Source organism: Acanthopagrus latus, chromosome 10 (assembly GCF_904848185.1).
Source record: "Acanthopagrus latus isolate v.2019 chromosome 10, fAcaLat1.1, whole genome shotgun sequence".
Lineage (NCBI taxonomy): Eukaryota > Metazoa > Chordata > Actinopteri > Spariformes > Sparidae > Acanthopagrus > Acanthopagrus latus.
In genome coordinates, this window is record NC_051048.1 from 16,897,237 (window position 1) to 16,921,955 (window position 24,719).

The window sequence follows — 24,719 nt, forward strand, 5'->3', positions numbered from 1 at the left end:
ATGACTGTGGCCACTGTGGCTGACATGTACGAGGATGAGCTCTCTCCTTGAGCGCCACACCGTCACGAGCGGAAACTCTCGCGATAGTTCGGAACACATGGCCGCCCTCAGTGTTTACAACTTCCCGTGATGAACTGGAGAATGCAAACATAAAGTCCCGACGAAGAAGGACGTCGAATAGTTTCGCAGGCTGTCCATGCTCTCCGGCTTTAGCTGAGACTTTGACACCGTCGAGGAGGAGAGTGTTTACAGCCGAACAGCGAGCAGAAACAAAAGGCCAGGCAAACCACAACACAGGTAGGTAGCATCCGACTATTAGCAACGGCTAATGCTAACTCGGGGTGATGGCTGTCTCTGTCGTGGAGCGGCGGTTAAAGAAAATTGAAGCATTTTGCTTTGTTCGCCACTGTAGTTTGATTAATAAAATGACCGCAGTTCAGGGAGTGAAGCATGTAACTCGTTAACGTTAACTTAGCGAAATCAAAATGAATGCTAGTTTGGAGTGGTTGGCACGTCACGGCTAGCTACAGGTGTCTGTGGGGTGTTTTGCGTGTTCAGTTTGGCTGCAGTTATTTATTCCTCCAGATGATAAACATCTCTAAATTATCGGGTGTGTTAAGGCTTCTGCAGAAGTGCTCTTGTGTTTTTGCATTGTTTTTGTCGTGCGTTTTCCATTGTCTTTGTCTCACCTTCCCTGTCCCTTTCCCTCATCTTTGCTTGTTTTCTAGGCTAGTGGGTGCTGTGATGTCATCTACCCCCAGCAGACTCAAACACCCACACTGCAGAAAGAAGCACTATCCCAGTAGCACTTACCTCACCCACGTCTGACAGCCAATCACCGGACACAAGGCACTCAGACGCCAGGTAAAGGGCTTGACAGGGGGAATTGATACACATAGATGTCTGATTCAGCTGGAGGTGGTGAAGGTGGTGGTGCAGCAGGCGTGGGGCAGGATGCAGAAGCAGACAACGAGCCTCCTCACCAGGCGCCGCCTTTACCTGGAGGTGACAGCATAGAGGTAGGGGAGACTTCGGAGGAAGGGGCACCTCCATCTGCCAAGCGGCCCAGGATGAGCGAGGAAGAGGACCAGGAGGAGCAGGGGCTGGATCTGGCTGCAACGCCCGTCAAGATGCACGGAGAAACGACGGCACAGGATGACTTGCTGCAGGAAGACGCAGCCCCACCAGCACAAAGTACAGCATTTCTGGTTGCATGTCTCACAATAAACATAAGAAAAGTGGAAAAAAACATCTGCTCATGTAATATAACATTTTGGGATTGTGATACAGGATTATCGCTAAGGTTGTTAATGTAATAACCTGCACAAATGTACTCTTTAATGCCAGGAACTGGAGAGTTACTTCAATGTGAGAAGGAAAGTGAATTGGAAGAAGTGCCTGTCGGTGGGGGAAGTGAAGAAGAATGCCATCAGAATGGAAATGGAGGGCTTGAGGCCACCTTAGAAGAAGGAGAGACGAAAACAGAGCAAGAGCACAACAGTGACAGATCTGCAGACAGCCCCAGTGAAGGACAGCAGTAAGTGGTGGAAGGAGTCGGGTTTATTTTTAGCCTCTGTTTCCACATAACTTGGGGTAAAGATACAGTAGTCACACCATGAAGTGAGCTATTTTAAGCAGGATTTTGTGGGGGCGGCGGGTGGTTACACACATATGTGTCTGAAATTGAGTAAGAATATTATGTAGAGCTGAGACATTTATCTGAAGTGTTTATTGGATAAAAGACAATTAGTAGCCTACTACTTTGACAATCATTTTCAAGCAATATGGTCACATTTTTGCTGTCTCCAGCTTCTGAAATGTGATGCTTTTCTTTGACACTTGGCCATGATGAATCTAGAGTTAAATGATTTTTGGCCAAAAGAAGTCATCTTAAGACATTGCTTCTGCCTCTAGGACATTTTTCAGCTTTTAAAGATGGAACGATTAATCGATTAATTGTGCCCTTATATTTATGCATGTAATGCTGAGCAAGAGGTTCTGGTAATTGCAAGTTGACTATGTTACAAATCAGTAAAATAAGTCAATGTGTGGGGAACCACTGAACTAGACCACAGACCCCAATTTAAGACATTTTGCCTCCATCTAATAAAATTTGTGCTTTGGATGTTTTATTACAGAAAGTGTACGAAACCTACGACCAAAAATGTCATACGTTCTGTCATTGAATTATAAAAGAGATTCCAGTTTTTACTGGGGATTCCCCTCAAAGCCACTCAAGGACCCCTCAGAGTCCCTGGAACAAACTTTGATAACCATATAACATTTTGGATACATGATTTTGATTTTAGTAATTAATAATTCTTGTGCAGCATAATCTAATCCACTCGGCATCACTAATGTCTTGAGCACACTACACAACATTCAGAGTTGTCTGATCGCTGTCTTCCAGTCATGGTTTCCAGACTACATGACTGATCAGCGGCAAGGGGTCTCACACACGCTATAAGATGACACATGCGAGACTACACTGGAATGATGATCCAAACAATCCAAGCTGTTTGTGTGCTGATTCGCAGCAAAGAAAAAGCAAATAATATGGATGACAGGATGGATTATGATGCCTGGAACGAATGATTGCCTGCTTGTGTTGTGGTTCAGCAAAGATTCTTGGTTATACATATGGAGAGGCTTGTGTGTATGTATTCTGATGGAAACTATTGGCTATTATTGCGCCCGTTCCATTTACAGAGATGCCAGATGAGACACAGTTCAGAGAGTTGCTGTGGATGACAGTAGAGGAGAGGGGGGAAAAAGGAGTACAGGACCAGCTCTTCCTGGGTCTCTGACTTATCAGCAATTCAGCTAGATATTTATCCTGCTAAGATATCCAGCAAGTGTTGGGAAGCTGTCCACGAGCTCCTGGATTGGGTCTCTGAACAGTTTTGTGCCGGCGTCCTCCAAAAACTGTCTGCTATGTCAAGATGAGTGTTAGACGTTGCTCTGCCTCGGTCTGCGCATTTTAAAACCCCTCATTTTGAAGTGGGGCAGCGAAAAGCACAACAGCATTAAGTGATTAAATATGTAATACTATAAAGCCATCACAATGGCTAAATTTGGACACGACACAGGATGAAAAACAATGGTGTTAACCTGTAGAGGTGTGAAATGTAGTCATCAAACCTCTCCACTGTAAATGGAGCAGCTCAGTCTTTGCCAATGAAACGGTATAACCACAATAGTTTTTCCTGTCCGGCTTTGTGAAAGTTGACACCATGGTTTATTTACAGCAACAGTTTGTCCCGTGTTAGGAAAATCCATCAGGTGATTCAATTCAACAAATTATAAGCAGGACTGCATGTCACAAGTCAATGTTTGTGGTTGTGTTCTTTCTGATGACTTAATGCCATCAGTATTGGTAAGATGGGAAAAATCTGTCTTACACTTGTTGTATAATAATCATTGAATTCCTATCTTTAAACTCATTAACGTGACACTTCACCATCTCTTTATCTTGCTTTCAGCCTTGGCCTAGATTTTACACAGAACCCCCAGATGCTGACTGGTTCCTGGACTGAATACTCTAGCCTTCCAGAGAATTACCTCAAAGGCTGCAAATGGTAATCGCTTCTAAAATAAACTTGACACACAAAACACCATGGGGATGAGGTTTTGAAGGTGCCGAGTAAAAAAAAAACCAAAAAACTTTAACATCGTTATTTAATTTGGGAGGCATTAGTATGATTACCATAAATAAATAAAACCATTACACTTGTACATTTACAGCTCAGGGACAGATATCGACATCCTGAATTACTGAGATGTGATGTTCTTTCAGTGAAAATGAAGTTAGGAAAACAACTTCCAGCATGTTTGTCATTCTCAGGATTTAGTGGGAACACTAGTGCAGACAGTACATTTGATATATTAGGCAGCTAGTAACATCTTAATCCCATGGTCAGGGTAAATTAGTATCTCAGTCAAGTCCAATTATGATATTTTTGTGTAATAAAAGAATGCTATTAATGGTCAATTTAATCCAAAGTGCCTCTGTATTATAGAACCAACCTGTGTACATGTTGTTCTCAGTTCAATGCTGCTGATGCTCCACCATGTCTTTCCCTTCTCTTCTGAACTAGGGCCCCTGATGGCTCCTGCATCCTGACCAACAGTGCAGACAATGTGCTCCGTGTGTACAACCTCCCTCCAGAGATTTACAGCTACAACTGGGATTTGCTTCCTGAGATGGTGAGCGCACAGATAACTTACCATCATGTTTGTGGAGAGGATAGAAAAAGTAGCTGTCAAAGTGAGTGTTGGCCACATGCAGAAAACCTTAACTTTGTGTTGTGCAAGTTGAAATTACATGAGCAGACATTTTTATGGAAATCAGTTTGTAAAGGTTCTTGCACTGAGTCATGCAGTACTTAAAGACTTGGATTATAAACTCTTGACATGTAAAGAACCCCACCCACTGTCCATCCCCTGAGCTAATTTTGTTGACGTGATGTTTTGGTGCTCAGACCTTGGAAGGTCCTCAGAGACTGTATGTTATTAAAGTGATGAACCTTGCTTTTCTTTTAATTCAAAGTTGTCAAAGTCAATTATAAACAGGAAAGGTTTTACCTCACCTTTATCCGTCTTTGTGGCTTTTCATTTGGAAAAGCCATAATAAAGAATTTTGTCGTTCTCAAAACTTGGGTATGATTGAGAAAGTTGAATTCGGTAAAATGGTATTGGATGAGTGTACGTTACTACAGGTCTGAAGAATGGATTGATGTTGAAAAGAAAATCATTTAACATTTTCAGAGTTTGGTTACAGTTTATTTTATTGAGCAAACACACAGAGAACACAATTTACTTGTGATTCAGTCCCATTCATTCTTTTTACTAGTAGAAGTCGATAAAAGTGTTGAAACACAATAATTCCCACCCCCAACCTACTTTGAAATTTAGAGCTAGCGATAACATATCAGAGTTAGAAGCCATCAACGTTGTGACTGCAAATGCAAATAATCCCAATGTTCATGTATTTATAAGAGTATTTTATTTCTTTCCTGTCCAGCCATATTTCCAGTAAAGAGAGAGTCATCAGCCTATTGTGTATTATCTGACCTTTTTATACAATGACGGTCAGTTATCTGTCGTTGAACATGATTTCTGCCTGTATGTTCTGTTGTGATCAACTAAGAACAAATGAACAAAACATTGGAATCAATTTAAAGCAGCAGCTTGAGAAAATATATTACTAAGGATTTAACAGTTGGACTAAAACAGGCCTTCTGTCATTTAGGTTTTGGGAAATATCAAGCGGGGAGCCAATCTCTTAATTGTATTACAAGCTGGTAGATTGGGATGACTGAACAAAAGTAATTGAAATATAATCCGTTTTCCTCCATTACAGAGATCTCAGACCGTTCGTGAATAAGGTAGAAAATTGTGGTTTGATTGCTCCATTTCTCTAATGGTGCCACTGGCTTTTGATATTGTATTTTACTACAAGGAATATGTGATATTGTTTTCTAGCCCCATATTCAGTACAGTTGATGGATCCCATCAGTCTTTACATTGTGTAAATACAGCACGTTTCCGCCCATACACTCCTGACTGTCTCCTTTCTTGTGTTCTGTGGCAGAGTCCAGTGCTGAGGATGGCAGAGGGAGACACTATCTACGACTACTGCTGGTACCCCAAGATGACCTCTCTTGACCCGGACACATGCTTGTGAGTTCAACTCGATCTTTGCCAGAGCACGCCTTGAGTCTGAGCTCTTAACAGCCGGATAGATGAGACATTTAAAGTTCACTTTGAAGGTCAAGCTGCCAGATGGTGAAGGATGAATGCACAGAAAAGGTACTCTGTTGTTTATAGAGGCTGGTGTCAGTCCGTGATTAGTGTTAGCCTCGATCTTCGATAGTTTAAGTGTGTGTGAGCAAGGCCATTTTCAGACTGCTAGCCATGATAATTTTTTTTGAACATCTAGATAGTATCCACATTGATTTTGAGTAAGTCTGGATGCCAGAAAACATGTGAAATGGCATTTTTGCAAATTGAATCCAAGATTGGAGGTGGTCTGAAACTCAAATCGGATTTCTATAGATTTACCTCAGTTCATGCACTCAACCCGGAGTGACGTCAGTACATCAGAGCAGCTGAGCAAGATCCATACTGCTACTAGCAGAGTTTGTCTGCTGCTACAGAGGAGTTCTGCACTGCGACTTGCCAGCTCAATTGTTGCAAGGATAAAGGATGTCCATTTCTCATACTTCCCCATTGGGAAGCCGCATCACCAATGTATGTTTATTTATGGATGAGCAATATCGTTGCCACGTAACTCAGAAACCCAATGTGAAATTACAGTGGGTGCAGTGTTTCTTAAAGATCTCATTTGAAAAACAATGTGATTTGAACAAAGTCAAAGATTTGCTGTGTTCTTGCGCCTGTCTAATCGACCATCCGTATATAGAAGATACTGTTGTGTGCTAGTGACTCATTCTTTGATCCCTGTGGTATTTGCACTCGTAGTGGGAGCCCTCTGCCAGCGTTGAGAGAAGCTGTAAAAGCCTTGTCATGTCTCTCATTATGAGTGAGGAGTTGGCCTTCTTCTTGCCTCCCTCTGCCTCCGTCGCAATCCGCTCGGCTGTTTGAGACCCACAGTGCTTTTCCAGCATGATTCAGCCCACTAATGGCTCCCCCGAATCCTAAAGGGCCTCATGATTCCCTGACTTGGGGCTTCTCTTTTCATCTCACTCTCTCATTTTTGCCGTGTGTGTGCAGGCGTGCACTCTCACAGGTTTTTTAAAATGTGGTCATTATGACATCACTGCATGTTTGTGCGCGCGCTGTGAAGCGCAGCCAACATCAGTAACACCCAGCCGTCACGGTGGAGAATGCGAATCGTCTGTGTTGAGAGAGGTAGGGCCGCGCTAACGAGCTGAGGTCAAGTTGCCAACAGTTTTCACAGCATATATACCTCCTCCCCCAGCTCCCATCATCCACCACTTACAGCTTCCACCCTCCGACAGATCCCTCTGATCAAGGCCCAGCGTTGGCACCACTCCACCTCACCAGCAGACAGCCTTCACTGTGTAAGAGGCGGGGGGTGTAGGTCAGCGGCTGCATGTCCAAAGATGGGAGTTGTGTAAACGGCAAAATGATCAACAAATGACTCATGTGGACAATGAACCACTTAAGAGGCCTGTGCCAAAGCCCTGCATAGACCTGTCTGTCATGAGGACAATTTGCCAGTTGGAGATGCCGACAGGAATACTTCATCTTATTCAGATCACTGCCGTATATCAGAGAGGAGCTCCTGCAGGGCACAGCCAGGTGGTCGGACAAGCTCAGAGTTAATTGTTCAAAGACGAGGCAGCCAGATAAAAGGTTATGGTTGTGATTATTAATCGCATCTACACCAAACCTGTTTTTCTAGTGACTTTCTGTCTTCCCCCCCCCCCCTCTCCTTTCACATCTACCATTTTGTTTCTCATTCCTCCCCCTGCGCTCCTTGAACTCTCCATCTGCCAAAAGCGGCGTGCTGTTGATGCCCCTCCTGTAGAGAGGGAATAAGGGCCCCTGTTATGGCTCGGTTAAGTTGCGCTGAGTTCTAGGCATTGCTCCAAGCTAGCAGCAGTCTAGCATTATAATTGGGCATTTCCCTGCTCTGGAATAAAGCTGCGGCTCAGAGGGGCCATAACAGAACACGGCAGCAGCGGTAGGGGCTAATTTCCTTTGTCTAATTGAGCCGCAGTGATGTTTCGGCATTTGTTCAGCGCCCAGTAATTAGAGTTAAAAAGGCATGGCTCAGTCTTTGGCCCTGATTTGAATCAATAAGAATGTTCTGTGGTCTCGTCTCTATAATGAGGCATAGCACAATGCCGTGTATTTGTTTTGATGTATTGATACATTCAGGGGGATGTGGTGCAGTAGACAAGAAAATGAATCAAACAAGATTTTTTTTTTGAGTCATACATAATGCATATTACAAAAGAATCCCAGCTTATTTTATTTGAATCTGTTGTGTGTACACTTTGAGATGCAGGTACAACTTTTTTATTCCACTGGTGTCTTTGGTTTTCATATCATAAACAAACATTGATTGTCACACTATGTTCATTCCCTGCACGCTAAATATGCTCGTGTGTGTGTGTGTGTGTGTATGTGTGTAAAGTAAAATGAGTTATTTCTGAATCGCAAGCTGTAAAGAAAAAATGCCCTCGGGGAATATTGAAGATTGACTCCATTAAGTTTGTCACGATTTTCACCCTTGTTTAATAATTTGGATCATCCACTCTCTATTCCCTGTTGTCTCTCAGCATTTTCCCATATGTCTTAATAACACGCTGTCTCTTTGCCATTCTACTTGTCTGGCCTCCCTTACTGCAGTCTAGCCAGCAGTAGCCGCGACAACCCAGTCCATGTGTGGGACGCATTTTATGGGGAAGTGCGAGCCAGTTTCCGGCCCTACAATCATCTGGACGAGTTGACAGCAGCCCACTCCCTCTGCTTCTCGCCCGATGGAACACAGCTCTACTGTGGCTTTGACAAAACTGTCCGGGTCTTCTACACTGACCGCCCTGGAAGAGACTGTGAGGAGCGGCCCACTATAGGTCAGTTTGTAACTGCGTTCACACACTTTCACATTGAAGCACCTGGTGCTTTTGAACTACAAATCATGTATACTTTACAGCAGGGCTGACTGATGAATGATCTCAATACGAAAACACGATAATAGTTTATGACCTGTACAATAATACACTTGAGATATTTTTTACTCAATATGGATGACAGCAAATCATTCAACAGAATAAAACCCGTCTACAGCCAGTCAGTCTGCCATTTGTGGGCTGAATGTCAGAGTATACGCCCATTATCTAACTCAAAGCACAGTTCAAGCTAATGTTGAAGAAAGTGGATGTGAAATTGGAAAAGAGGAAAAAAATAAGTGGAACCACCCGGGCATGAAACCACCTTTTGCCTCTCTGATCTGCTCTTTGTGTCACTGTCTGTTTGCGAGAGGGCGGGGCTGAGCTCCTCTACAGAGCATCCTCCAAGCCGAGCCAACAGCAGTGCAATTGAAACAGACTTTAGGATATATTTTACTCGACCTTGAAGACAACAGTGCCTGTTATCCACGTGCAACAAAAAGGAAACCGTACAATCAATTCATCAAACAATTGCTGAACACACAGGACAGAAACATGAATTTTACCATATCATCCAGACCTAGTTTTTTGCCCAGTGTAGTCTTTGATACATGTTAATAGTGGTTCAGAGTTTATCCCCATTAAACCTGCGCTCTCACATTGTTATCTATTAATGCAAAATGCCTCTAGAAAGTGGTTAAAAATTCATGTGGACTAAGATGGAGTTTATTTTATTGGTCTTTTTTGTTATGAATAATATAAACCATCACAAATAATTCATTTTACTATCCAAGAGTTAAATGGTATTATTTTAGTGCATGGAGTGTTTGAAAACTCTCCCTGTTGTTCAAGGACGCTCCAAACTCTGAAAGTAAAGACTGATTTACAAAAAGAATTGCATTCACAGGCTGTGTTCTTGTTAAATCAAACCCACAAGACAAGACAGTAAGTAAACAGTGACATTGTGAAAAGGATAATGTGAAGTCAGTTGTTGGTTGCATTCAAAAGTTGCAGGCTGACTGCTGGCTGTCACATCTCACAGGCTGAAGTCTCCTTGAACAAACTGACAAGGAGAGTTGTTATTATGTACTTCTGGCAACAAAAATAAAGGGAACGAAATGTTTACTGTGATGAATTCCTGATCTCTGTCACACATGTCATAAAAGTTTCAGCATGCTGGCATGTTTTTGTTATATACTGAAATGAACTGAGTCTGTCTTGTAGTTAGGAGGCTGAAATATTCAAATAAATCAATTATCTCTGAGGTTGTCAACAGGTACGTTACATTTTTTAACTCAAGGGTTGTATTTTCATATCTGTCATATGATTTGATTTGAGAAGAAAAAATTAATTAATTAGATCGATTGATAGATAGATCGCACTATCTGTTTTCTTGTCTATTTGCCTCCATCAGCTCAGCTTGATTAATACTGCAATTTAGGCTGAAATGTATGGTTAATCTCAAAAACAGTTTATGTGATACATGTAAGGTTTCTGGCAAGCCACGCACTTCTGCATTTTTCTGCCAAAAACATGCTTAAAGTCTTTTTAAGAGTGACAAGGAGAATGACTGGGAACAGAGTTGCATGTAACAGAGAAAGAAACAGATGATTCAAAGGTGAATTTGTGTGCATTTTTGGAGAATTATCTCCTCCGGGAGATGTAATCAGGGGAGTTCGAGGTGCCAAAAAGTTTGAGTTGAAGTGATTGGGAGCTGTGTCTTGTGAACCTTTTTAAAAGGCTGAAAGCCTTGCCAAATGCCACTCTCTTGTCTTCGCTGCAGTGAAGAAGCAGGGCCAAAGTGGCATCATCTCCTGCTTTGGCTTCAGCCCCTGCCAGTCTGTTTACGCCTGTGGCTCTTACTCCCGCTGTGCTGGCCTCTACTCCTGCCAAGACGGCACCCTGCTGGCTCTGCTGCCGACCCGCCACCACGGAGGCCTCACCCATCTGCTCTTCTCCCCTGATGGCAACTACCTGTACACCGGCGGGCGCAAGGTGAACACATGAACGCGCACACACGGCAGTAGAATACAGAGAAGAGACCTGAGGGTAATAACGCTGCTTCGTTTGAATGAGCGCACACACACCAACAAATGACTTTGCTCTGTTGCAGTGGGAAATTGGTTTACACAAGCATTATCAAAGCTTCTGGATAAGCGCTTCATAAGTTGCTATCTTGATCGCATGAGTCAGCATGTAATGAATCTGATTAGGCCTTATGGCACTCCCCCAAAAGTGAAAGTCAAAAGGACTCAGTGTGTTTCAGAAGGGTGCAGCAGAGGTTATCCGTCACTGGAGCATGAATGTAACCTCTAATGAATGTTAATTAGTTTTTGCTAATTATTAGCCAACGATGAACAGTAAGTTAACACATCACCATAAATTTATTGGATAACCCTTTTAGCGTCTGAAGTTTTCTCCTAGTTTTAAATTGCTTTGTCAGAGACTCTGTAACCATCGACCTCTGCGCGATTCAATGCCCCTGATGTCACTCTTGTCAGATTAATAAACCTTTGTGAAGCATTCCAGAATTGACAAAAATATTTAATGAATTCATGTAAATGAATTGTGAGAATATAATTTTGCAGCTGGGTCAGAGTTCAGATTTGCTGTACACTGCAGGGTTATGTGAAATTAATATCATGTCATCATTAGCAATAAAAATGGAACATCTGAATATATATATAAAAATAATATTATATGTGTTTGTGTGTGTGTCTGTGCAGGATCCAGAAATCCTGTGCTGGGACCTAAGAGAGCCAGGCAAGGTTGTGTTTTCACTGAAGAGGAACGTGGCCACTAACCAGCGCATCTACTTTGACCTGGACCTGTAAGTTTACTTCACTAAATAGACCTCTGCTCAGTATGTGTGTGTGTGTGTAACCCTTACCATTACCCTTTCATGCAGGTGCTCAAATGCTGATCAAAAACGACCTTCAACCTGTTGATACTTGCATTATGTTGATGTTATGTGGATGTTCCTGCGTAGGTCCGGCAGGTACCTGTTGAGCGGCGACACAGAGGGAGTGGTGTCAGTATGGGACACCCAGACAGCTCCTCCCGATGTAAACGAGGAGCTACTGCAACCTCAGCTCAGGTTCCAGGCCCATTGGGACTGCACCAACGGCATCAGGTATGATGGCTGACAAATCTAGCCCTTTCCATGATGACCATCACCATGCATAGTGTAGAATGAGTCTTCAGAAAGATTGAAGCCAAAGCTTTTGGCTTTTGTCCAGATCATGGTATATACTACAGCCAAGCAGAAATGGTACAGCCACAAACGTAAAGAATGCTGATGGAGAAAGCTCTTGTTATACTTCAATACAAACAAAACACCAACTGTAAATAAGGGATGAATTTCAGTCCTTCAATCATGGTAAGTGTCTGTTGCTATTTTCCTGCCTGATTGTCCTGCTGCGTTTTACTGTTTGGGTAGTCATTCACACAAAAGCAAAGGAGACGCAAACAAATCATCCAAAATATTTTGGATAAGAGAAGAATACGCTTCCAATTCCACAGTTGTTATAAAAACTAACATACAGTATAATGCTTTGTGTGAACAAATAACTATTATGCATTTTTGAAAAATCCACTAAATGACTCTGCTGCTTAGTGGCAATTCATGTGCTCTAATGTTGGTGTATTCTTTGTTGGGGACATAAAGTAGCTGATGAACTAAAAATGATGCATCTTGGCTCTGAATGTGCTACAATTATGTAGAGTGTGGACTTCAAATTTCAATCTCAGTTAATTAAATTGTTCCAGGTTTGTAAGATGCAGGACTTATTACATCTTGGTGTTAACATCTGAATATATATGGCTTTGGTCAGTATTTATCACTAATTTCTGACATTTAAAGACGAAAAAACTAATGTATTATTCAAGTGAACGATAAAAATAATCGTTTATTGCAGCCCGAAAAAAACATTTACTTTTTTACCACTCCATCCATGTTCGTCCTGACTCCGTCCATCCTTCTCTTCTACAGCATTCACCCCTTCATGCCACTGTTGGCAACCTCCAGCGGGCAGCGTCAGTTCCCTTGGCCCACCGACAGCGAGGGTGACTCGGCCTCCGACGGCGAGGGAGGCGAAGCTGTGATGTCACCGCAAGAGACCAGACAAGACAACACCCTGAGTCTGTGGTGGGCCGGACCACTCGGCCCTGCCACAGAGGGGGGCCAGGAGCAGAGCGCAGCTGTCGCGGAGGCCTGAAGCTCTGCTAGTTCAGCCAGCTGACGTAAATTGAGTTACACCTGCCATGTGATATTTATTTTGGGAATGTTTGGTGTGGCTAAAGTGAATTATGGGTCAGTCAGATTCTCTTTCCCATCAGCAACATGAAGTCCCGAGGTGGAAAAACATTTCTGGATCATTTTTGGACATCCAGTTACCTTAAACATTAACAATCCGAACAATATATTTTTTTTAACATATCACCGGCAAGTTTACAGCCTTTACAGACCATACTACTACAGTTAACGTCAAAGGATTAGGAAATATCTCACATCAGGTCGCTACTGAACAGTTTTTCAGGGTTTTGTGTTTCAAGGCTTCATTGTTGTAATGGCTTTTTGTTAAATTAGAATTGGGATTATTTGCCATTTGTGGTCTGCACTTAAACCAAGGAGGTTTTCTTTCAAAGCTTACTCAGGTCCAGACTAAATGTGGGCTGCATAACCAGTAGATTGGAACATGGAATTTCTCAGCTTTATTTAATTAGGGAGAGAACATTTGTTTATACTTTGAAATCCACCCAATAGGAAACATAATGAATTTTCATAAAACTAGAGTTGACCTTTTTTCTTCTTTTTTCTTTTCTAATGGTATTTTAACGGTGAACCTACTCCCTGACTTTGATCATTTGGTTGATTTGAAAGTCTTGACATGGATCTGTGGGAGTGTTTGTTTACGTGTGTGTGTGTTTGTGTGTGTGGCTGTAATGCTGCCCCGGAGACTCCCAACTGCTATAGTTAACAGTAAGTGCCATTTGTTCTTGAGCTTTGCTTTTGTAAACTGATGGGGTCTCTCGTTTTTACCTTCTTTTTTTAAAACTGTTAGACAAACCAAGTGTTGTGTCGCTGAGTGCATGCCCAAAAATATATATTTTTGTAAAGCCATGATGATCTTTTTTTTTCCCCCCAGAATGTATACTCTGTAAGCGGCTTGATAACTGTAAGCTAATAACAATCTGTGAAGGTCTCTAAGTAGTGTGTGCACATTGAAAACGAGTATTGTCATAAATATTTTTTCTACAGCGTGTGCTGGGATTACATTTGTACCCGTGTGAGTGGTGATGTGGCATCACAAAACACATTGTCTTTGTATATTTGTATTGGTAATGTACTGCAGTGGTTTGCTCAATGATTATGTCGCCATCAGTGGGGTGTGCTTTGCCGTAGGATTTCTCCGACCGAATGCTTTGTATCGTTAAACACTGAGGATTCTCTCCTTTTTCGAAGCCTGTGCTGAGCCAGGTTTCACTTCTTGGAACTCAAACGTGTTGCCAAGTAATTATAGTTACAATTGTGTAGCTACTATATCACAGTACTACACTTGTTTGCTATACCAGAAAGCATTAGGAACCATGTCTGCCTTTTTGTCCCATCTTTAGATGGATGTCTGTGTCTACGACAGTTGGATTTCTGCTGGTTTTATTCAAGCTGGAGTGAATTAAAAGCATATCTCTTCACAGGTTCACGGCCTTATTCATTTTTTGTCCTTTCTGTTTAAGGCAGTCCACAGTTGGCTGCCCTGTAATAAATCCCCAATGAATCCAAGATGATGTTACACTGGAGTCAAGAGGCAGCTCTTAAAAGCTGAAGGGACTTCTAGCTCTCGCTTATGAGATGGAAACTATTCATAGCTTTCACCTTTCTCACACACATTCTGTATGAATGAGCACACACTCATGTATTTGATTGTCTGAAACCACAGGGGCACACCAAGAGGAGAGCCAAGCTGCACTGTTGTGTTGTGCAGGTTGCTAGGCAACCGCCTCCGCCTTGGGAGAGGAAAGTAGGTAGCAAGACGACAGGAAGGAAAATTGGGGCCAGAGAAAGCAACAACAACAAAAAAAAACACCAAACAAGTGTAATAGATAATCCAGTGCTGTAGTGATTGCTACTTGTTTGATGGTGTGGAGTCTTAATCTCACAGGGAGAAGTGTCCTTATCACCTCTGGGTGGCTGCAGTTGGCTTTGGGGTTGTGACAGACACAGACCTCACAGATCCATAGGCAGTTCTTTGGGTTCCTTGATTTTTATGTTCTGTTGTCTGTTTTTTTTTTTTTTTTTTTTTTTTTAAAACATCATATCTAGTCAATGACCAGTGATTGAAGAATCATGTCCTATCAGTCAGCTTGGTTATGATCAAAGGAAACAAGACCCACTTCATCAATGTGGCTCAGTGCAAAGCATCACATACAAAATAAGTGAAGCGAGGTGGCCTACAGAGGAACACCATGCAACTCTACAGTCCTCCTTCGCTCCACAGACCGTTTTAGCATCTTTTTTTTTTTTTTTTTGTACTTTATTTTTATAGACAGAGCATAGACAATATACAGAAATACATTGAACAAACAGTTGGTCACCTATACATCCATTCAGACACTATACTGGTGGAGTTACAAATACAATGACAGCTCAATGAGCATCTCTTGTGGACATGTACACAATCCATTTTTTCCAATAGTGCGTTTTAGCATCTTTTTACTATTGTTTTGGTTCCATGGCCCACAACTTTTACTCGCGCCGCTTTCACGGTCTGCAAACAAGCCCCGATGAACCAACTGCGCTCTACCTGCCCAGCGCGAAACAACAGATAACCGCTTGTAATTAGCTGGTGAGCACAGTGGATGGTCTTTGTTTTAAGATGTAGGTCATATAGAGGGATCAGTATTAAACTGAGACCATGTCAAAACCAGTTAAAAACAATAAAAAAAATACAAATAAAAACATTAACACCTACCCTAAAACCACACTAATTGCATATATTGAATAGAGGTTATGTAGAAATTGTGATAGATATATATATATATATATATATATATATATATATATATATATATATATATATATATATATATATATATATATATTTTTTTTTTTTTTATTTTTTTTTAAACATCTGTCGATATGTTATTTGTGTGTGTATGCATCTGTGCTGTCATATCAGCCAGGCCGCAGTGCTGTCACACAGATGACAGCGGAGCCATTATCTTCATCCCAAGGTGGCTGAAGTGTAGTCTTTCCACTTGTGCAGTTAATGAGCCAATCCACATCAAGTGTTCTGTGTTTCTGTGTTCTGTGCTTCCATTTATGTCGCATCCTGAGTGAGTCTCCATGGCCTTGCATAAGTGCCTTCCATTAGAGAGGCACACACACGCACATACACACAAACTTAATAGTCCCCGCGCTCATCACGAGCAAGTGTGCAGAATAGTAAGTAATGGGATCTTGATATTAAGAAAGACATTTGAAAACAATTATTCAAATGGCTGTCTTGCCTGTTGAATCTCCTAATCCCACGGTGAAGCACTCAAGCAAACACTCAGCGGCGTGACCCCGGCTGAATTAGCATGGCGGAAAAAGAGGAGCACGCGGCTCTGAAGTTCGAGATGCCGGAAAAAAAAAATGTCTAGACCGCTCTCTGGTTTGTCACTCTCGCCACCGCCTTTGAAAGGAAAAAAGGCTTTTTAGAACACGAAAAAGCGGAGGGAGCAAAGATTTGCTGTAGCTTTTAGAGGTTGTCATACATGGCATTTCTCAAAATGTCAAAGGGACGGCTCCCTTTATCTCGGAGAGACGTCGGATGTGTTTTGGCAGGCGCTTAGCACGGGGCTTCGCTCTGACCCGGCTCTGACACGCCAGTGGCGCAGAGTCGTTAGATCCAGTTTACTTGGGGCTTTATAGATTATTGCTGCGTAGATACCAAAAATAAGGAGACTGAAATCCAAGACATGGGGTAGCTTTGCAGCCTGCTTGACCCCAGTCTGAGCAGTGTGAGGTTGCAGGGACAAAAAAAAACAAAAAACTTTCCAGTTTGAAAGTTCATACAGCTGATGGACTATGTATTCACAGAGTAGACTTTGATTCCCTGTGAACGGTGATTAAATGTCAAAAAAAAAACACATCGACTCGTGCTTTGCTTAAGGATGGTTTTGAGGTGGCTTTATTCCTTTCATTTCCATTTCCGAGGCGAAATTGTTACAATCTGTAAATTTACATTTTACATTAAAAAAAAATAACTTTAAAAATGTGGACAATAATTTTCTAAATTGAAGCACTGATGTTCTTTATGGAGAGATGCATCCGTATCACTGTTTCAGCCAATCGGCGATGCAAGAAGACGTGGAACCGTGGAGACGCGGACGTGCCCGCCCAGCTGGGCGCTGCCAAGCTAGCTAAGGCTAACAAGCTAGCCATGCGCGGACAGAAAGAAATCGCCTTGTGAGTTAAATAGCAGGAACATTTGTGTTTATTTGAGTTACTTGCGCGTGTTTGACCACGGGTTTGTTTGCACTGACTGGCTAAAATGTCTTACTGAACAGTAGGGGTAAGCTAGCTAGCAACAACTGCTGCTGGCGCCGTGCGTCTTAGTCAGTGTTCGGTTTAATTGGCTTCTGACCAAACGTAGCACTCACCTGTCTCCAGTTCTTTCTGTCATCCTCAGGCGTCTTTTTGTTTTCCCGTCTCTTCTCCATATTGTTTTCATAATGACCAAATCCCTGCAAAACCAATTCTTTTGCCTATTCTTATCAGCCAAAGCTGTGGCATGCTAATTAGCAAATATTAGCGTGCTGACATGCTAAACTTAGCAAAGGCAGTAACTATTACACTTGCTTAACTTGTTGTGTTCTTATTGACATGTTAATGTTGTCAGTGTGAGCATGTTAGCATTTAGCTCAAAGCACAGCGCTTGCTAGTAACAACAGCCTTGTTTCAGCAGGGTCTTGTTCTCCTTTAAACGTCTGTATTGTCAGGTCGCCTGATTTTCCTGCCCGCGTGTGATCAGTGCCTTTTTCCATTAGCAATCGCAAGAATAGGAGCTGAATTCAAAGTGAATGTGCTCATGATCGTGTATCAAAAAAAAAAAAAAGAAACCCCTCATTGTTCACGGAGGTCGGCTGTAAACTTCACGTCCCCGCATTTTCTACTCATCACAGATGGGCCGACGTGAAGTTTCAGGTGACTTGAGGTTTTCCCTTACAAAGCCCAAATCTGCTATAGGGATATTTTTATAAGTCCCAGCCAACCCATTTTATCAGCCGCCAGAAAATAGCCGCGTTCCCGTGAATACATCCCATTACCATTCCAAAAGCCGGCGGCGGTGATTGACGTGTCCTTGTTCTCTGGTTTACATTAGATGTGAAAATAATTGGCACCTGTATTCCTGCACATGCTCTGACACCAGGGAGAGAAAAACAAAAAAAGAAAGAAAGAAAAGCACGGCACCAGAGGTTTCATTTCACCGCCGAGTCTGATCCTCCTCTAATTCACTCCAGATGTGGAGACGCGCGCATGGACGTCCGATTGCAAATGGGCCGGGAAGATTAATACGAAGAAGAGACGTGTCGTGTCATCGCATTCTGCTGCCGCAGACAGGAAGAAGCGACGAGTGGCTCTGCGTTGGCATTTCTCTCGCCAACGCATAAGCCCTAATACATTTAGAACATCAACTTAAGATGTGTGCTCGGCATGAGCCCCTCTATCCTTCACCTCGTCCTCCTCTCATCACCTCAGCCTGCTTCTCCGCACACTCCCTCTGGCGATCCCCCTGTAGCTAATCATCACGAGGATGAGCCTATTGAAGCACGCTAAGCATCCAGTATCCCAGCCGGCCCTGGCAGATTGGATGTGATCTTGGCGCTTTAGCGGGGTGCGCGATGCCCAGGGAGAGTAATTGCCGGCGTAATTGCACTCTGGGGAAAGGTAGAGCGGCAGGGCCTGGATTCAGCCTCCTACCTTGCCCTCGGGCTGCATGGACAACTCTGGTCTCGGCTTCTGTCCATTCTTTACACCTCTCCGCAAACCACCCTCCACCCTTCGCTGCCCCCCCCCCCCCACTCCCCTTCTCCACAGTGGCTGGAGGGGAGGTTTACTGAAGAGTCAGCGGTTGAGAGTGCTGGAGGCAGAGCGGTGTCGGGGGGGGGGGAGCAGGTGGAACAGTGGGCCAGGTCAAGAGGAGCTCGGCTAGGAGCTGAGGAGACAGATGGAGGAGGAGATTAGGAGGAGGAAGGAGGGCGTCCCGTCGGTAAAAACGAAAAGGGAGGCAGCGGAGGGTGGACGGAGACACGCAGAGGGCGTGAAAGCAAAGTTCGAGTGGGGGGGGGGATGTTTGCGCGCCGGTGCGCTCGCGTCCTCATGGAGACGGGGAGATGAGGGGAATCCTCCCGAGCGGCAGAGTTGTGGGAGGCCCGCACCTCATAAAAGGACCACTTTAGGGTTAGGATTTAGGGATTAAAGTTTGTAAATGGGTTAAATCAAGCCTGTGATTTTCAGAACCGGGCTTTTAGTGAATGGATTGGCTCCCGGGACAGGAGGGTGAATACAGTTGACTGCAATTACCGTTGATGTCTGGCCAGGCTGAGAATCAGCTGGTGTGTCCCAGTTCCTGAAGCTAAATCTCAAGACGCAGCAGTGCAGCACATGCGGGCCGCGACGCAAGATGCACTTTGGCGAGATGAGGGAGGACGGAAGAGTTCAATTTAGATTATCTTAAAGATCCGACGTTGAGGTTTTAGGGGGATCTATTGACAGAGATTGTTGTTAAGTTTCATCAATTTACTGTAACTAAAACTAATAATCTTTATGTTTTGGTTACTTTAGAATGAGCCGGTTTGGTCACCACGGTCCAATGTGAGGAGCCGCCCAATCGCCATCTTCGCCATCTCAGACAGTGAGGTACGGCAGTGAGCGCAAACGGAACGTCAGTATAACCAGAAATGCATAAAGTTCACTTATGATTACATTTGCAGATAGTTACTATGCGCGACAGGGTGTGGTTGGCTGTCGTAGCGTAGCATTTCTTTTGCGGCGTTTCTCGTGTGCTGATTTGTCCCAGTGGTGTTGCCGTAAGTGGGTCGGGCCACCGCTCACATCAGGCGACGGTAGGTCCTCTTCGCTAAAGTCCGCCGTGTTGCACCAAACGCTATCTGTCATTTTCGGCTGCCGCCGAGAGCGAGCGAAGGGGCGTTCAGACGATTGCTCATCTACAACCTCACAGCGAGATGTCTCTTAATCCTACACACTAGTCCTTTAATGACTCTAATCTCTGCTTCCTAGAGAAGTATTGCTTCTTTTTTTCTTTAGGCCTCTAACAATAATTGAGGTAAAACTAAAATCACTAATTGGATTAAGTGCTTAGAAATCTTAGATACTGTGCGTTCAATCCGCGAGGAGTTTGCAAAAAAAAAAAAAGAAAGGATGGGGATCCACTGGAACATAGAAAGTGCTTTAAATTCATTTTCAATTTCGTTATGTGCAATTCCCTCACTGATGCCCGGCCACGCGGCCCAACGGTCTCTGTGCATCCGAAGACTTTGTGGTATTCCCGCGGTGGACATCCAAGAGATGGTTTTGTGGCGTGCACTGATTTTGAAGTTTAGACGACAGGCGGTTGGTCATACACGTGGAGGAGTTCGCCGACATTTTGATTTCTTTCTCCCCGACGCTGATCCCTTCCAAGAAAGGCGCCATAAAAACAAAAACAAAAAATGTCCACGCCAAGAACAAAGCAAACTTCAGATCCAAAACTTTTTGCAGCAAATTATGCAATTTCTCAAAAATGAACCAAAAAGAAAAAAAAAAATGAGGGTGCTCTTCTTTGAGTGAATTTCTCCTCTTTTCTGCAAACACGTGACGTCACTAAACCGAGCCACACCCCTCGAAGTCTGCACTAGTTTTTCCCAGTACCTGGAGGGAGGCTGAGGTGAAGGCTTCGGGTCACTTCTCCTGCGGAAAACAAGTCGTGCGGTGTGACCTTGCGCCGCGCAGCTGCAGGGTTAAGGTTCGCGTTTGAGCTTGGGTAGCGCGTCGATGGAGACGCGCTCAGACTGCTTAACTGTGCACCCGCAGGTGTGTGTGTGTGTGTGTGTGTGTGTGTGAGGGCCATCGGGTACAAATTGCCTCCTGTTGGAGAATCGGCGTGTGTGTGATCTGCACATCACATGTTGCGCTACCCCTCACCTCTCCTCATTTAATCCCCCTCCACACCAGTCTCTCCCTGTCGCAGGAAGATACAAGGGTGTGTGTTTGTGTTGGCAGCAAAGGTGTGTTTGCGGAGGAGGAGGAGGAGGAGGAAGCTCACAGGGACAGACAGATGCTGAAGGATAAAGACGTGCAGCTGAGATCTATCAACTGCAAGGCGGGCGAGGGGTGCCATTGCTCTGACACCGGCACACATCGGCCACGGCGCTCACACACACACACACACACACACACTGCTGCACCACCCTCGGTTGTGAATTTCATTCCCATCAGGGTGCATGTTTCCCCGACCGAGGTCTTTGTGCTGCAGCCGCCGTGGGTGTCTGCCGGGCTGTGTTCGCGGATGCGCCCGTGTCCACGCGTAACCCCTTTACCACCGCATGCGTAATGTTAACCATGCACTTACTGTAATTGCTTATGTTTGCAGCTATACATGCTGTGTGTGAAAGTCATGCTTGGTATGTGTGTGTGTATGTGTGTGTGTGTGTGTGTGTGTGTGTGCATTTCTAGCGGTGGAGGTCTGGCAGCTGGAGCAGACCGTAGCCAGAGTCACCGGGGGGGAGAAGAGAGAGGATGCGGTTGTGAAGAAGAGTTGAAGGTCGGTGCAGTAAATGAGGTCAGTGGGAATAAACAAGCTGTAATAAACACCCGACATATGAGCCGTGTGTGTGTGTGTGTGTGTGTGTGTGTGTGTGTGTGTGTGTGTCAGGCGATAGAAATACATCTTCGCACTCCCCTCTGTCCACACATTCAGTTGAATCCTGCGCCGTGACAGACCTGATGTAGGTGGCATCTTCAGTTTTTTTCAGAAATAAAAAAAAAAAAAAAAACTGAGTCATCCTCGCCGCCACAAACACAAGCGGGAGCCACAGACCAGGACCAGTTTTTCTTCTTCTTCTTCTTTTTTTTTTTTTTGGTTTCTCACACAGATAGATTCCCAGACAGAGCAGACGGTTTGTTTTTCTCACGCCAGCTCCACCTCTGAACTGCTGTTGTCTCTAAACCAGCCTCGTCTTCCTCCACTACATTTAGCTCTGTCATCCGGCCCGCCGAGGGTTCCGAGAGGTCAGCGCCGGCAGAAACGGCTCCATCTCTGCTCTCTTTTCCTCCCTCCCTCTCTCTCTCTCCCTCCGTCCAAGCTCTTTAAATTCTCCCCCGCCGTATTTGTTTCTTGTTTGGATCTCAAAACCTGCAATTACACTTTTTTTTTTCTCTCTCTTTCTTTTCTTTTTGCTAAAAGCCACGCTGTAATTTTGCGCGGCGGAGGGAACGTCTGCACTTAGTGTGTCGCTCGCAGATCATTCCTCCGGCCTTGCAGACCCCTGGGGTTCGCGCACCCCTCCCTGCCGGAGTGCCTTTGAGCTAGACACTCAAGCCTCGTCAGCTCTCTGACAGACCTGACTCTTTCCACCCAGCTCTGCTCCTCCTGCCATGTGCGTCTCTCTCTCTTTCATTTTTTCCCTCCCCTTCTTCTCCCGGGCTGTGCAGGAGCAGCAGGAGGTGTTCATGGAGCATCATATTAAAGGTCTCTTCCCCTCTTTTGTCTCTCTCACCGCGCCGTCTCATTCGGAAGAGCTTTGTACTGGAGATTTCTTGGATTTGCACAGGATGAATTTCCTTGTCGCCCCCGTTCAAGACTCAAGATTTATTCGGCTCACGGTGCAAAACAAAGATTGTTGCAATTCCCTCCGCTGCATACACAGAAACACACAAAAAAACTGCACAGAATAATGAACGAATGACACAAAATGGCACAAAAATAAAGCGGATACTTCTGTATCTTTTGGCAGACGGCAGCAAGGGGGAGCAGGCTGCAGCTGGGGTGGGTGTCGTCTTGTAGCATCCTCTGTGCAGACTTCACCTGGCCGGTGTCCCTGATGCTCTGCAGACGGGTTCTAGATGTGTTCTGGTCGGTTTTAATCACCCGCTGCACTGGACTGTGCACGCCTTTACATCTAGGCAGAAGACTGAGGCTGTCTGAGAAAATGCTTCACCCTCTTCAGAAGATAATGTTCTGTGTCAGTTCATGTCAGTAAAAACGTGCATAAATGAGAGCTCTTGTGAGATTTTGTTGTCAGGGACAGTTATCAGCAGAATGTGAGCACCCAAGATGGACCTTAATATTTTTTAAAGGGTGTAAATTTGGGGGACTCAAATTTAAAAAATCTGACCTTCAGATTCTGGCATTGGTCAAAAAAAAAAATATAAAAATGCTGGATACTTCAATTCCCACAATGCAATTCATTAGCCTCCTATATGCCTACACGTCCAGTCTGTACAGCAGGCAAACAAAACAAAACAAAAAACATATTGTCATCCGGTGCCAAAGCAAAGCTGCTTCTTCGAGTTCAAATTCGGGGACCTTTGACCTTTGGCGAAGTCGCAGCAAAAAACCAAGAGCAAAGACGCGTGATTGGTCGGCCCCTCGAACGGACCACAAGCCAGCGAACTGAGTTCTGTTTTCATTCGGCTGCACAACCCCGGTGATGTCATCGTTACATCGTCATATTTACACATTTACATCCGCTCGGTTCTTAGCAGATAAACGACCATAAGAGTCGAGTCTAGTCGCTTCTGGTGGCCATGGAAATGATTAATGGAGCAAAGGAGGAAGTCAGGCGAGGTAGCATGTACGGTACGCACCTTTAAAACTGAAGTTACATCAGCAATGCAGTTATTTGAACACAAAACAATGTTTTCCTGAAGCTAACCAAGTTTTCTTACCTAAAACCAACCAAACTGTGAGCGTAGGATGAAGGTCTGTTTCACCTGATCACTGGCACACTGCTTAGAGGATTGTGATATATGTCATTTTAAGAGTCATTAGCAGTCAGTCTCTTGAGGTACGAAGATGCGATGAGGTCATCACACGACTGCTGTTACAGGCTGAGGGGAGTGCACGTGTAAAACAGGCCGAGTTTTCCCCCTCGAGGCTTTCGGTTTGATTCCCAACAGAATCGTGTGTGACGGCAGCTTGTGTTCCTCAGATGCGGCTCCGGGAAACCAAACGGGATCAGAGAGGGCGCGGGACGAAAAGACAGCAGGTGGGGCCTCCAGCACTTGCGGGACACGCTGGAAAAAGGGTCCATTTGGCCTGATGCCCGGGCCTCGCCGTCGCTCTGACGACACTTCAGTCCAGTCAGCTGTGTGCACGCCGTCTGCCACATGGGGGCAGTAAAGCCACGGCTATGGCGGAACTCTGCACATGTTTCAGTGAGTGTGTGTAAGAAGTGAATCAGCGTCAGTGCTCCTGGCGACCGGGGGCCTGCACCGTCCAAACACCGGTGTGTGTGTGTGTGTGTGTGTGTGTGTGGCCCTCAGCTGGGGGGGGCCTCGTCCTGCACCTCATCAGGCCCACTTTGAAGTGTCGCTTGCTGGGACTCCTGTGTTCTGACTCCCCTGTGTTCTGTCAACGGGAGGACAGAGATCCTCACACACACACACACACACACACACACACACACACACACTCACACAGGGAGAGAGACAGGGGGATTTCTTTTTGTTTAGACTGGGCCCTGCAGACTTATGAGGTGAATCCAGCCCGGTGATCATGAAGGGGCACTCGAGCGGCGCGACTGTGTAAATCTGCTTTGTCATTGATAAAAATTGTCATAATACTCCTTTAATGCGTCTAGAATGAGCTTGTGCTGACCCCCCCTCCCCCCCCCCCCCCCCCCCCACACACACACACACTGGAGGCATATTCAACGTGTAATAAACATTAAATGCCCCCGTAGGGACCTGTAGCTGTGCTGTGACATTGTATGATATCCTTGTAAAAAAAAAAAAAAAATTCAATCTGGATCCTTTCAGTGCAGTTCCTCCTCCCAGCGCCACGTGCGATGCGCGCTTGACGCACGGGGGGCGCTCTTGCTCTTCCGTCTCGCCGTTGAGCAGAGGAG

At 44.6% G+C, this 24,719-nt stretch overlaps 1 protein-coding gene and 1 long non-coding RNA gene across 3 annotated transcripts; both read left to right on the plus strand.

Moving 5' to 3' along the window:
• Window positions 1–27: 27 nt before the first annotated feature.
• wrap53 (WD repeat containing, antisense to TP53) lies at window positions 28–14,303 on the plus strand. Its single transcript, XM_037112779.1, has 11 exons — window positions 28–297; window positions 729–1,194; window positions 1,348–1,537; window positions 3,483–3,578; window positions 4,098–4,206; window positions 5,594–5,682; window positions 8,344–8,567; window positions 10,387–10,598; window positions 11,330–11,433; window positions 11,593–11,736; window positions 12,595–14,303. Exons 2-11 carry the CDS (start codon window positions 900–902, stop codon window positions 12,818–12,820), a joined length of 1,689 nt encoding a protein of 562 aa, XP_036968674.1. The 5' UTR covers window positions 28–297; window positions 729–899; the 3' UTR covers window positions 12,821–14,303.
• A 2,636-nt stretch (window positions 14,304–16,939) lies between these two features.
• On the plus strand, window positions 16,940–24,378 carry LOC119027519. Of its 2 annotated transcripts, none has more exons than XR_005077399.1 (4): window positions 16,940–17,055; window positions 19,435–19,509; window positions 21,325–21,430; window positions 23,802–24,378. It is a non-coding gene; the product is annotated as an uncharacterized LOC119027519 (long non-coding RNA). The 2 variants fall into 2 exon arrangements; XR_005077400.1 differs by lacking the exon at window positions 23,802–24,378 and adding an exon at window positions 22,605–22,800.
• The last annotated feature ends 341 nt before the right edge of the window (window positions 24,379–24,719 follow it).

What these genes read in the sequence shown, in the direction of transcription:
- wrap53 (XM_037112779.1), top strand. Translation starts at nt 900, where the DNA reads ATGTCTGATTCAGCTGGAGGTGGTGAAGGTGGTGGTGCAGCAGGCGTG. An exon ending in TACCTCAAAGGCTGCAAATG is followed by an intron (nt 3,579 to 4,097) that starts GTAATCGCTTCT and finishes CTTCTGAACTAG; the next exon opens with GGCCCCTGATGGCTCCTGCA. An exon ending in CTTGACCCGGACACATGCTT is followed by an intron (nt 5,683 to 8,343) that starts GTGAGTTCAACT and finishes CCCTTACTGCAG; the next exon opens with TCTAGCCAGCAGTAGCCGCG.